This window comes from Podarcis cretensis, assembly GCF_951804945.1.
Source record: "Podarcis cretensis genome assembly, chromosome: 2".
Lineage (NCBI taxonomy): Eukaryota > Metazoa > Chordata > Lepidosauria > Squamata > Lacertidae > Podarcis > Podarcis cretensis.
The window spans coordinates 14,435,548-14,448,163 of NC_137171.1; the positions used below are offsets into that span (position 1 = coordinate 14,435,548).

The 12,616-nt window shown below is 47.4% G+C and overlaps 2 protein-coding genes across 4 annotated transcripts in view; both read right to left on the reverse strand.

Moving 5' to 3' along the window:
• The window catches only part of NR4A1 (nuclear receptor subfamily 4 group A member 1), a 41,629-nt gene that overhangs the window by 9,932 nt on the left and 19,081 nt on the right, over positions 1–12,616 (reverse strand). For all 3 annotated transcript variants that reach the window (XM_079966385.1, XM_079966386.1, XM_079966387.1), the window contains exon 2: positions 3,235–4,064. In XM_079966385.1, the coding sequence (XP_079822511.1) occupies positions 3,235–4,064 (830 nt within the window). The remainder of the gene's footprint in view (positions 1–3,234; positions 4,065–12,616) is intronic.
• The window catches only part of ACVRL1 (activin A receptor like type 1), a 261,538-nt gene that overhangs the window by 4,782 nt on the left and 244,140 nt on the right, over positions 1–12,616 (reverse strand). The window lies entirely within an intron of this gene.

Genomic DNA, 12,616 nt, shown 5'->3' on the forward strand with positions numbered 1-12,616 from the left:
CAACATGGATCCCCCCCCCCCCCCCCGCCATTCAAGTTTGGCCAAGAGAATTAGCTCAGGAAGTTTCAGGATTCAAAAAGTCCCCAGCCGCCCACCCACAGCTTTGCAGATTTGGAGATCTGGCCGTTTGACAATTGGCATGAGGCCATGTCTACCCACAAACAAGTTGGTATCACAGCTATTCCGTCGCTTTGGGTGCAATGGGGAGGCAAGCTAAGAATCTCATATGGAATTTCTTCTTCTCCACTGCCCAGTAAGGACATTGTGATCAGCAAATGGAACCCGGTTAAGTTTTGCCACGGCCAGATGATTATTAGCTTGTGGTAACGTGGAGACGGGCTTTATCCTTGTGGCACCAGTGTTGCGGAATACCCTCCTTGCCGAGATATGAGAGGCCCCATCAGTATTGGCATTCCGACGGATCCTGCAGACCCATTTGCTCAGGGACGCATTTCCCTGAACTTGACCTTATTGTTTCAGCTGTGTTTTGATTACCGTGCTTTTTAACTGCCTTGATTTATTGTACATTTTAATGACAGATGCTGCAATGTTCTGTGTAATTTAATTATGCATAGATTTTGTAACGGATTCCATAGTTGTAAATCGACTCAGAAGCCATTTTGGCATATAAGGGTTAAACAAACAAACAAACAAACAAACTGACTTTGCAGCGTCTTCACAAAGCTACGGGTCCCGTGGAAGGAGCCACGAGACTTCAAGTGGTGCTAAACAAAACAGGTTTGTAGTACAGACATACCCTTAGGCACATTTGCTGCTTTTAAGTACCTAGACTTACAGGAGGGTGTTCAGGCACTGCCTCTCTTGTAGAAAATGCCAGGGTCAATAATAAATAGTAATAATAATAATAATTTATTATTTATACCCCGCCCATCTGGCTGGGTTTCCCCAGCCACTCTGGGCAGCCTCCAACAAAATATTAAAATACAGTGGTCTGTTAAACATGAAAAGCTTCCCTAAACAGGGTGCCTTCAGATGTCTTCTAAAAGTCTGGTAGTTGTTCTTCTCTTTGACATCTGGCAGAAGGGTGTTCCACAGCGCGGGTGCCACTACCAAGAAGGCCCTCTGCCTGGTTCCCTGTAACTTGGCTTCTCACAGTGAGGGAATCGCCAGAAAGCCCTCTTGGTTTGGTTTGCAAGATCTGCTTTTTTTCACTAACCACCTCCGTACTCCTCTGTCATTGAAGTTTTATGTCCTGAAGTTTATCACCTCCAAGCTTCTAAATGTATATGTTTATAATTTTCCAAAACTACAGTAGAAGTGGGAACGTTAGGAAATGGGGAGGAGGGTTGTGCTGTTAGTAGACCAGTCTTCTCCTGGCCACAGGCACTTACTCCAGAGTTAATACAGTTAATCCAATTAAATTGTTTTCATTAATTTGTTGTTGCTTGGTCTATACCAGTTTCCCAACCTTGGGTCTCCAGCTGCTTTTGGACTACAGTTCCCATCATTCCTGAACAGTGGTCTTGATAGCTAGGGATGATGGGAGTTGTAGTACAAAAACAGCTGGAGACCAAAGGTTGGGAAAGAGTGATCTATACGCTACTGTGTTTGATTAATTTGTTCTTGTTGTTTAGCGATTGCAGTGTTTGTTGTTAGAGCATGGTGCTGATAATGCCAAGGCTGCAGGTTCGAACCCTGTATGGGACAGCTACGTAGCAGGGGGTAAGACTTGATGTTCCTCAGGGTCCCTTCCAACTCTATGGTTCTATTATATATTATAAGCAGAATACATATATTAAATCAACTTAACTCCAGCGAGGAGAATAATAATAATAATAATAATAATAATAATAATAATAATAATAATATCTTTATTGTCATTGCCCCCTCTCAGGGACAATCTCAGAAGATTTGTAGGGAGGAGGAAGTTCTCAGAATTCCCCTCTGTATTCTCAGAAGTGGACTCAGGGTGGGTCTTTCTTGGCCAGGAGATCAATAAAGGTAAAGGTAAAGGGACTGCTGACCATTAGGTCCAGTCGTGGCCGACTCTGGGGTTGCAGCGCTCATCTCGCTTTATTGGCCGAGGGAGCCGGCGTACAGCTTCCAGGTCATGTGGCCAGCATGACTAAGCCGCTTCTGGTGAACCAGAGCAGCGCATGAAAACGCCGTTTACCTTCCTGCTGGAGCGGTACCTATTTATCTACTTGCACTTTGACGTGCTTTCGAACTGCTAGGTTGGCAGGAACAGGGACTGAGCAACGGGAGCTCACCCCGTCACGGGGATTCGAACCACCGACCTTCTGATCGGCAAGTCCTAGGCTCTGTGGTTTAACCCACAGCGCCACCCGCGTCCCTTCCAGGAGATCAATACTAAGGGCTTAATACATAGAGACTGCTTGGCTACTTAAGGATCTCCCTGAACTTTCAGCTAAGATCCAGGGCCTAGTCCAGGGACAAGTAGCATATGGCCCTCAAGATATTGTTGGACTACAACTCCCATCATCCCTTTGACCATTCAGCCAGGCTGGCTGGGGCCAATCGAAGTTGGAGTCCCACAACTTCTGGAGGGCCACAGGCCCCCCTCCCACCCATGCCTGCTCTGGTCTATTTACTTGTGGAGATGTGTGCAGGCTGTTGCTTGCAGCAGAAAGGAATTCTGCACTCCAGGAAACAACCCCATTCCTAGCTGTTGTGGGTTTAATTGTGGAAAGTTACTAGATGGAACAAATGCGAACTTTTCAGAGAGACGGAGGGCTTCCTAAAGGTCCCTTAGCCTGCAGAAAGCTCATCTCCAACCTTCCAAAAATGCTCTTGCCACCTACCCCTGTGAGGGGACAGAGAGCTCTCACAAAGACCTCCTTTATTTGGAGAGGCCAGAGAAAGGTCCGATGACTCATCCCTGTAGCAGTCAACAGAAGAGGCTTCCTCCCTCTCTCCTCCTCCTCCTCCTCCTCCAAAATGTCCCAGCATGCTTTGCACTGCCTCTAGAGACACATGGAGGACTGGAATGCCTTTCCTAGCGGCATCCAGCACACAGAAGCACGCCCCATACATTTAAAGCACATGACTCTCCCTTTTTTAAAAGAAAAAGCATCATGGGAACTATAGTTTACTCTTTCACAGAGCTTTTCCCAGCACCCTTAGCAAGCTACAATTCCCAGAATCCTTTGGGGAGGGATAGTACAGTGCATTAAACATAGATATAGCTTGAAAAACACCACCACCAGCACATGAGAATGTTCTCAGGGCGAGCCAGAAAGCTGTTCTTCTTACCTTGAAAAACCCCTTGCAGCCTTCGCAGGTCCGGACACCATAGTGTTGGCACGAGGCGTTGTCTCCGCACACGGCACAGCGCCCCTCGTTGGACCCCGGGCTGCGCGCCTTGCTTGGCGAGAGCGAACTGTCCATTAAGCCGGAGCCGTCCAGGACCGGTGAGGCCTGGCTGAGCGGCAAAGGGGAAAAGCTGACCGACGAGGAAGGTTGTGGAAGAGAGAAGACGTCTCCGTCCACCAAGTGCTGGTGGGTGGGCGGCTGCATCTTCAAGGGGCTCTGCGGAGGGACCCCGGGGCTGTGAGCCGAGGGGCCGAAGGAGAAGTAGGAGGGCTGGGCGGAACTACTTTTGGGAGGCTCCATTGCCGCCGACGCCCAAGGCCTCATGCCCTCGTAGGCGTGCGTGGGGGAATAGGCCCCAAAGGAGTTCTCCCAAGATGGCCCCTGGGAAGTCTGGTAGCTTGGCGTGGAAGGGGAAGGGACAGAGCAGGGGCTGCCGTAATAGTCCGAGCCGCTGGAGGACATCGTCTCGTCCAGCTGGCTGCTGAAGGAGCCGGGGTAGCAGCCGTACACTTGGAAATCCTCCAGCTTGAAGGAGGCGGCCGTGGGGTTGGCGGCTGGGATCTGGTAGAGGAAAGCGTCGAATTCGCCGGTGTAATTGTCCATGAAGGTGCTGAAGCTGGGCAGAGAGGTGGCAGCAGCAGTGATCTCTGTGTTAACCAGGTCCATGGTGGGTTTGCCAAGCTCGGGGGTCAAGAGGTCCGCTGGGTAACGCTCACAGGGGCCTCCGCTCTGAAGCAAGGTCCCATATTGGGTTTGGATACAGGGCATCTCTAGAAGGAAAGGGAAGGGGAGAGGGAAAAGAGAAGAGAGTCGGCTGTCAGTTATGGGATAGTCGGTCGTACAATATCCTCTGAGAGGGAGCAGCTGGCCTGTTAGGGAAACTGGGGCACTGCCCCACCAATCTCAGTGTAACCTCAGCCAGCCCCTTGCCTTATGCACAGCCCAGGCGAGTGGTATTGCCTGTTGTCGTCTTCCTCTTTAATTTCAGTGTTGCCCCCTTGTAGGATGGGGGCAAAATTGGTTAGCTCTGCCTCTCATTAGCCCTGCCTGCACCTGCTGTTCGACTCTCTAGCTCCACCTGCTGTTGGCCTCCCTACCTCCCACCCAACCAGTCTCAAAGGGCACCAGCCAACAGCTGGCAGGGTGGGTGTTCCTAGTCTAGAGACACATCCATTAGCTGGTTAGCACGAGAGGTCAGTGGCTAAATGGCTGCTATGAAAGCGGAAGGGTAAAAGGGAGCCCCGCCTAACAGAGGTTGCTGCTGGCGAGCGCCCTTACAAACAGAGCTGACCCAAGACGTTTTTGCTACCTGAAGCAAGGGACAATATGCCACCCCCTGTCCCCAACACCAGGGGGATGCTAACAGGACCAGCAGCTGAATCCTGCATCCTAACAATATAGGTGAAGCATCTGAGGGTAGCAGGAGGGTTGCTGGGGGTGTCACACGACACACAAGAGCCTCGTTCTCCAACACCTTGCTGCTGCCCCCAGCGATTGCTGACTTGTTATGCCCAATGATAGAGCCTGCCCTGCTCACACGAGTGGTGTGCTCATCTCATCAAAATCTTGGCCTCCATTCATGCAAACAGTTTCTTCAGTTTCCCATACATGTAGGCATGCCAGCCTATTTCATTCATGCAAAGGCGTCCTCTGCTCAAAGGAGGCCTTTACAGATTTGTGGGGCACCTTTTGTACATGGGAGGAAGGAAATTTGTAGGAAATTTTATCCTGTATTTTCATCTTGTGAACCATTCTGGGATCTTTGGATGAAGGGTGGTATATAAATTTAATAAACAAATCAGCAGGAAACAGAGCCAAGCACAAACTCTGGGCATTCCTAGAGATACCCATCTCCTTGGGGCACTAATAGCACTTTGGGTTAAATAAAAACACCTCCATTTGCCTTTGTAAAATGCACGGCGCCAGCATTTTACTGGATGCCACTTTCGACTAGAGGCAGATGCAACATGCAGCCAACTATCCAATTTAAAAGAGAACTGCCAGGGATCGCTCTTTTGCAACATCTAGTCTCTGACACCCCTGGCTAACAGCAAGAACAAGGTCTGTAGATCTAGCTGGTTATGGGGCATTGTGCATGGCGATGGTCATTTTTGTTGAAAAGGCACCATTATTTTTAAAGGATTTATTTCCTAGCCGTCTGAGCCGATATCCAACAGGTGGATGATCACTGGGTGGAAAGACACAATAGGAAAGACCCTCCTGTTGTCTGCATCATGACTGTTGTGCGTGGGCGATGTTTATTGTTCCTTGCCTAATAGGAGGCATGCAGCTGGGTGAGCTCATTTCCACTCTTATTCTTCCACCTCGCACAAATTTGCTGGGAACCTGCTGTGGGCACAAGCCTTAGGCAACAGTTTCCTTGGTAATGCGGAGAATGCAACCGACAGCACAACTGGGCAACCAACCAACACAAGATCCTTTTAACTTTGAAGCTGAGACGATGATCCTGGCTTGTGCCAACAGAGGATGAGCTTCAAAGGCAAGGAGGAAAGCAAAAATCACATCGCCCCACCTCCAGCAAAACCAGCCCCAAACAGCCAGCTTATATAGGACCCAGGAGGCATGGCTAGCAGCATGCAGGAGCAAACACATGCTCCTTAAGGGAATGGGTATGCTTGTTCACACTATTTACTTCCTTGAGGAGGGCCATGTGGACTGCCTGAAGCTGGCTCACCAGTGCAGGCATTTGGATGCGGATCATAGAATTGTAGAGTAGGAAGGGACCCTGGGGTCATCTAGTCCAACCCCCAGCGATGCAGGAATCTCAACTAAATCATACATGACGGATGGCCATCCAACCTCTGCTTAAAAGCCTCCAAGGAAAGAGAACCCACAACCTCCTGAGGGAGAACGTTCCACAGATGGATGAGTGAGGGGAGAGAGGGGATGAAATATAAATAAATAGGAGGAGGAATGGGGAAATAGATGTCTTCCCATTTGGGCGTACTCCTGCTGGTTGAGGACAAAATGGAGATGCCAAAAGGCATTTGTGCAAGGAGCCATGTTCTGGAAGTGAAGGGACAGCATAGGAGCCTGGAGAGAAGTTTTAAGGACTTTTTAGCCCAAACGCAAAATGTAGTTATCCAGATGGGTTTGAACCAGGGCTGGGGAAACTGTGGCCCTACAGATCTCGCTGGAGCACAACTCCCATAATCCAGGAATTCCTGGGCCAGGGCTGGTGGGAGAGTCTAACAACACTGGGAGGGACACAGAGCCCACAGCTTTGGTTTTAAACAGGCAAGACCACCAAGGTACCGAGGCAGGACTCAAGTCCTCGACTGGTGTTGTTTCGAGATGACGCAATGCTTGGGACTTCCCAAGTCCACCTCCAGACCTTCAGCTTTTCCTTTCGTCCTAATCTTCCCCGATTCCGGATCTCTCAATATTCCCACAATCCAAAGTGTGGAACATAACAACAGTGTGGACTTAAGTGCTCTCAGATATTAGGCTGTTTCCTTCCTATCACGAAAAGAGCTTGGCTTGGAAACTATAATCCATAGTCAGACATCACTAACAGTAAGTAGTTCACGTGCATTTTTCTTTTCGCTTCCTACCCGCTTAAAGATGGACAGCACACCTACAAAACTGAGAGGGAAATGTTGTCGTTTTGCAAAACTTACTTATTTCGTACGATTTACGGCTGGCTGATTCTAGGAGGGGGAAAGCTTGAGAGACATTATTGCTCCATGAATCTCTCATGCACGTAATGAAGAGGAAGATTGTAAAAAAAGAAAGAAAAAAAAGGATTATCTGTTGAGTCACACCTTTGCCTGATCACTGCTCACATTGACCTTAAAAAAGTGCTTCTTCTGCAGGGCTGTTCGTATCCCTTGAGGCTCAGCTGGGCAGCAGTTTAAGCACTGGCACAAACAAGATACGATAAATCAGGGTGCCTTTACCCCCAAGAGGCACCCTCATGCTGAAAGTACGCTCTGTGGGGGTTTGACAGCAAATGTCCCCCCGCCCTGTGGAAGAGGAGACGTAACAGGAGTTTTTGGCCCAGGCGAAAACCAAGACAGTAAGCAAGTTGCGGCAAGTTGATAATGTCATTCATATCGCAGACCTTTAAAGGTTAGATTCTGTTTGGTGAAGGAGCTTCTGCTTTAATGGGCAGTAAAGGATCACGGAATGCAGAGATACGCAGAGTTCCAAGGACAAGGTTAATGAGCTCTCCTTGGTGGGAAACAAACTCCTCCTTGGTTGCAGTGGTACTGGGACAACTGCGGCTACGGACCGGTCAGAACCACAATCTCTCTGTTAAGCTGCTGTTTGTTCAGTTGGCCTCTGGAAAAGAAGGTTCTCCCACTGAACTGAACCAGGATGCCCTCCCTCCTTGCCCAGTTTAGAAAGAGTGCCAGGTAGCACGCGCTGCATCCCTGTGGCAGAGCAGAGAACCATGTGGGCAGAGGAAGTCGATGGAATGGCAGGTGCTTCGGCTGTAGTGAGAACAGGTCACAAATAAGGGTCCGTTTCAGTTACCTGAATGGGCACCCAAATGTTGACCTTCGCAACACACTTCCTTCCAGGGCAGGAAGTGGCAGAAGCAGGCCCCAGGGTTTCTAACAGTTTGCCACTCCAGTGGCATCTGCAAGGGAGTTGCCATCACCAGTGTTAGAAATTCAGATCTATAAACTAGGCTCTCTTAATCCAAGATCACAGCCACCAAAGCAGAATGTCTAGTTGCCATTTTGGGGCAAGACAGCTCTAAAGTCTTATTTTTCAAACGATGGACTGACCATGATGGATTGTCAGCTAAACATCTGGCTAGATCAGAAGACAACCTTGAGATAGCTGAAGAACTTTTGAGAACGTAAAGAAGGAAAGCCCACATATATATTGGCCTATTCCGACCTCTTTTTCTGAATGGTGACACAGACCATTCATAATATAAGAATATTCTCCGTAACTGTGAGCAAGGCAGTGGGGTGGGGTAACTGAAGACAAGCCACAGCGTTTAACTACAACTTTGTTCACTACTCCAGCTCAGGCTGCATAGAAAAAGCATTTCGGCTCCTGAAATTCATTCCGATTGTGCAGATAAAATATAACTGCTGGAAATCTACAGGATTTGGTATTAGTGTGTAAAAACAGTCAAGATCCAGTGATCCCCAGGCACGAACCTCCAGATGATGGAAATGTCAGGCGACTTCCCGGCACCCAGGCATCTTCAATTGGTTGCAAGTGGCCGTTTCGAACACTGATCAGGGCCAAAGGTTCCATTTGCCCAACGAGTGGGTGGGCTAGCCCCAATCGACTGCTTTCTAAAGAAGAACCTTCTCTGCTTGATACCAGTGTGCTGCCACACTCCCAGCTTCCTTGCTGCCACATAGGCTCGTTATTCTGCTGCCCTAAAAATAGAACCCTGGTACTTAATTGTTAAAGCTTGTTAGGATTTACAGTGCTCTAACACAGCAACAGATGCTACCCTGGGCCCTTCCTTGTGACATAGTATTTATTAGCTCTCTTCCCCCCCCAGAGGAAGGCCTGACGTCTGCAAATGCAAGAGGGCCATCTCCCTTGGTAGTACAAATCGAGATAGTTCCATTACATTCACTGGAGATCAAATCTCAGGGATTGCGGCTGGGATTGCAGAGCACAAGATGACAGCCAATACCATTGGGGCTTCTCAAACAAGGGGGCCTCTTAGCAAAAGGAGGAACAGGGAAAGAAGGCTGCAAGGTGAGAGCATCAGTCGAATGGTGTGACAGATAATGCTAACTTTCTATTGATATTTCTGTCTATAGACTGAGGGAGTCTCATGGAGGACGGATAGGCAATGTGGTCCCCTCCTAATGTTGCTGGACTCCAATTCCCATCATGCCTGGCCCTTGCCTATGCTGGCTGGGGCTGACGCTGCTGGTGTCTAACATCACCAAGAAGTTAGTACACCTTGGTTACCCCAGGTCCAGAGGTTGATCTACTCAGGTGAGACAAGCAGCCGTCACAGGTCCAGGAAAAGGGAACGCACCATTGACAATGCTCTGAAAACACATTAAATTTGGACAAGTCAGGAAGTCAGGGGTCAGGAAATACTCCCTGCAACTCCTGCCCTGTCCCTAAGACTCTAAAGGAATCTCACAGCTCTACACTTGCCTTCTGTAGAGATTCCATACATTTGCTTACCATCTACCCTGTATGAAGAGCTTTCAAAAGGTAGCACAGGAGATTTTTCTGGATGCAAACAGGGCTGCTAATTTGTGCTATGGGTTCTGTTCCCTTTATTCACTCTAGCAGCCCTTCCAACCAGCCACCATAGCCCTACCTTCCAGCAGTGTTGGTGTATAAATACTGAGCAGATGACATGCTCAATGCTAGTCTACGGTTTTTGCTCCAGGCAGAAAAGCAGGGCAGCAGGGGCTTTCCTGGCCAGGCGGCATGCAAAACATGCTGGCAATACCACACCCACAGTTCATCCCCTTTATGACTGTTACCAGCATGACACGGGGTAGATAGTCACGGGTTTTAACAACGAAGACTATTCTCACAACCTTGTTTATGTCAGGGCAGATTGCTATCCTGCTGCCAAAACGTAGGGCTGTATTCAGCTAAGTTGCACTCAGAGCAGACCTATTTAAATGAATGTGCATGGCTACATTAGGTTCAATAATTTCTAGGGTTCTACTTTTATGTTTCTACGGAATGGTTTGGATACACCAGCAGAGGTTCTGCAACTCTTTCCCAGAGCAGGATTTCACCTTGCTCTTTGGGATGCTGCAGAAAAACACCTTTTGTGTTCATGCAAAACTCTGGACCAAAACTCTTCCCCCAAAGCCTCAGGGACCCAGCCAACTGAACTACAGTGGTACCTCTGGATACACACTTAATTCGTTCCGGAGGTCCGTTCTTAACCTGAAACTGTTCTTAACCTGAAGCACCACTTTAGCTAATGGGGCCTCCCATTGCTGCCACACGATTTCTGTTCTCATCCTGAAGCAAAGTTCTTAACCCAAGGTACTATTTCTGGGTTAGTGGAGTCTGTAACCTGAAGCGTATGTAACCCGAGGTACCACTGTATGGGAAAACCGGCCATTTGTGTGTTGCACTAAGGGGCTCTCAACATCCAATGGGGGCTCTGTAAGTTGCACAGTTGCCTTCAACAGAGGCTCCAAATGCCAGGAGCTCGCTTTGCCTGTGTGCAACGGCACCCTGTGTACTGCTTCTCGCACACAGCCCTCCCAGCCATCCAAGAACAGTTAATGGGTGCAGTCTTTGGAAGAAATTTAAAGATTATTTGCAGAAACACTGTAAAATTAATGAATGTTAAAATGATGTTGGACTGAAAATAAGTGGCATTAGCAACAAAGTTAAAAAGAGTATGCAAAAATGAATTAAAAATTTGGTGAAATTATAGGGTTACAATATGTTAAGATTTAGAGTTAAGATAAATGAAAGAGGGTAAGGATTTGCTGATTTAATATCTTAATGGGAATACAAAAAGGGGAGGTGTGAGGAAGTCAAAGAAATAAGTTAATGAGTTCAAAGTTATAAAAATGGACTTGTTTTAATTTTCTTTTTTTTATTTCTCTATTTTTCTTGTTTTTTGTATCTTGTATTTTTGTTCGAGAGTTTTCTTCTGTTTCTTGTTTACTATGCATTTTTGTATTTTTGATTTTGTAAAATCTTAATAAATACTGTTTAAAATAAATAAATAATGGGTGCAGTCTTTCCATAACAACGTATTCACCTCTCCAGCTCAGCCAGCCCTTTCCAGAGCCTTGTTGTTTTCCCAAACACAAATGGCTTTCGTGGCACATCACAAACAAGCAACGGAGGCACGGCCACCTCTTGTACATTCGTGGGCTTGTTTGCTTTTTAAAAAACATTTGCAGACGGACATATCTTGGTACAAGTTGGCCTCTCTTGCATTTCACAGCTTGGGCATTCAGGTGCCATGCCTCCACATTCCTTGCTTCAGAGAAAGAGAGACGCCAGGAAGCATAAACTACCTTGAAGAACATCTGGATAAATCCCATTAGTCTCAGTGGAGTTATTCCAGAGTTAGCCTGAGGATTAATGCCTTAAAAAACACACAAACTGCATTGGTGTAGTTGTTCTGGGTTAGACAGATCATCGCTCAAGCCCAGCAAACTTTCCCCAACAGTGGTCAGAAAATCTGAATGCTCACAGCATTGGCTATGCTGGCTAGTGTATGGAGGGGGCCAAAGATTCCATACCCCTAGTTTAGAGAAATCAACTGGGCACTAACAATATGACCTACTAGCTCCTTGCTTAAAATACTCCCTCCGTTTACAGACCAGACTGCTCAAGAGCACCCCCTACCGGAAAGCCAAAACAGTAAGGATAGATCGCTGTCTCTGCACATGATTATGTTGGTGCAAATTAACCGTGGAAGGGTTCCTAACTTCAGAACCGAAAACGGTAGCTGCAGATGCTCATGCATGTTTTAAAGCTAAGATGGCTTACAGATATCAAGGGGGCTTGGAACAACAAGTGCAATTTTACTGTTGGTTTGGAACATATGGGTGAGGTTATCGTCCCAATCTGTGGAAGAAACCCCCACTGTTTATTGGCCAAGACGTTCCAGCGATAACTGCTGGAAATAATTGCTTGTGCTCAAGCCCACCTGAAGGAGGTGGGTCTAAGTTGATTCCAACCCAGATGTACAACTATCTAGTGGTATTATAGATGGTGGCCACACACTCCCCTCCCCATGCCTTTAACAGCTATGCAGAAGGCAGAAATCAAACAGGTGAAGCTTCATACAGTTACATGGATGCCATGATGAGGAAAGCTATGCCTGAAAGACTTCTGAAGAAGTCGACATGGCAATCAACTCTGTACTCCATGCTGTCAACAAGACATACACACACACACACACAAGCTTCCAATAATTAGAAACCAGGCACAAAGTTATTGAGCTGTCCACCTCAGATTTCAAGAAGCCCAGATCACCCACCTGGGATTTTTCCTAGTTCTGATTGTCAGACAATTTGCCCCTTGCTTTAGCCTGCCAACAGCAGTTTCTACTAATGGAGGATATTTGGATGAGATGTAATGAAAGTAGCAGGTCCCTTTTGTAACTGGGGCTACACGCATCTTTACCACTGAATCCAAAGGGACTTCTTTTTTCTTTTTTTTTAGTAAACCACATTCTTTGTTATTTTAATTCCAGTAAAACAAAACAGACCAAGTAGACATCTTCGGGATGGCATCCTCGTTATTGGACACCACTTCCACAGGAACAGCTCATATTAAACTATGATGAAATCCCCCCATTTTATAATCGCAGCTGATAGACTCAACTGATTCACGCACCTAGGTTTTTCACCTTACGTGCAGA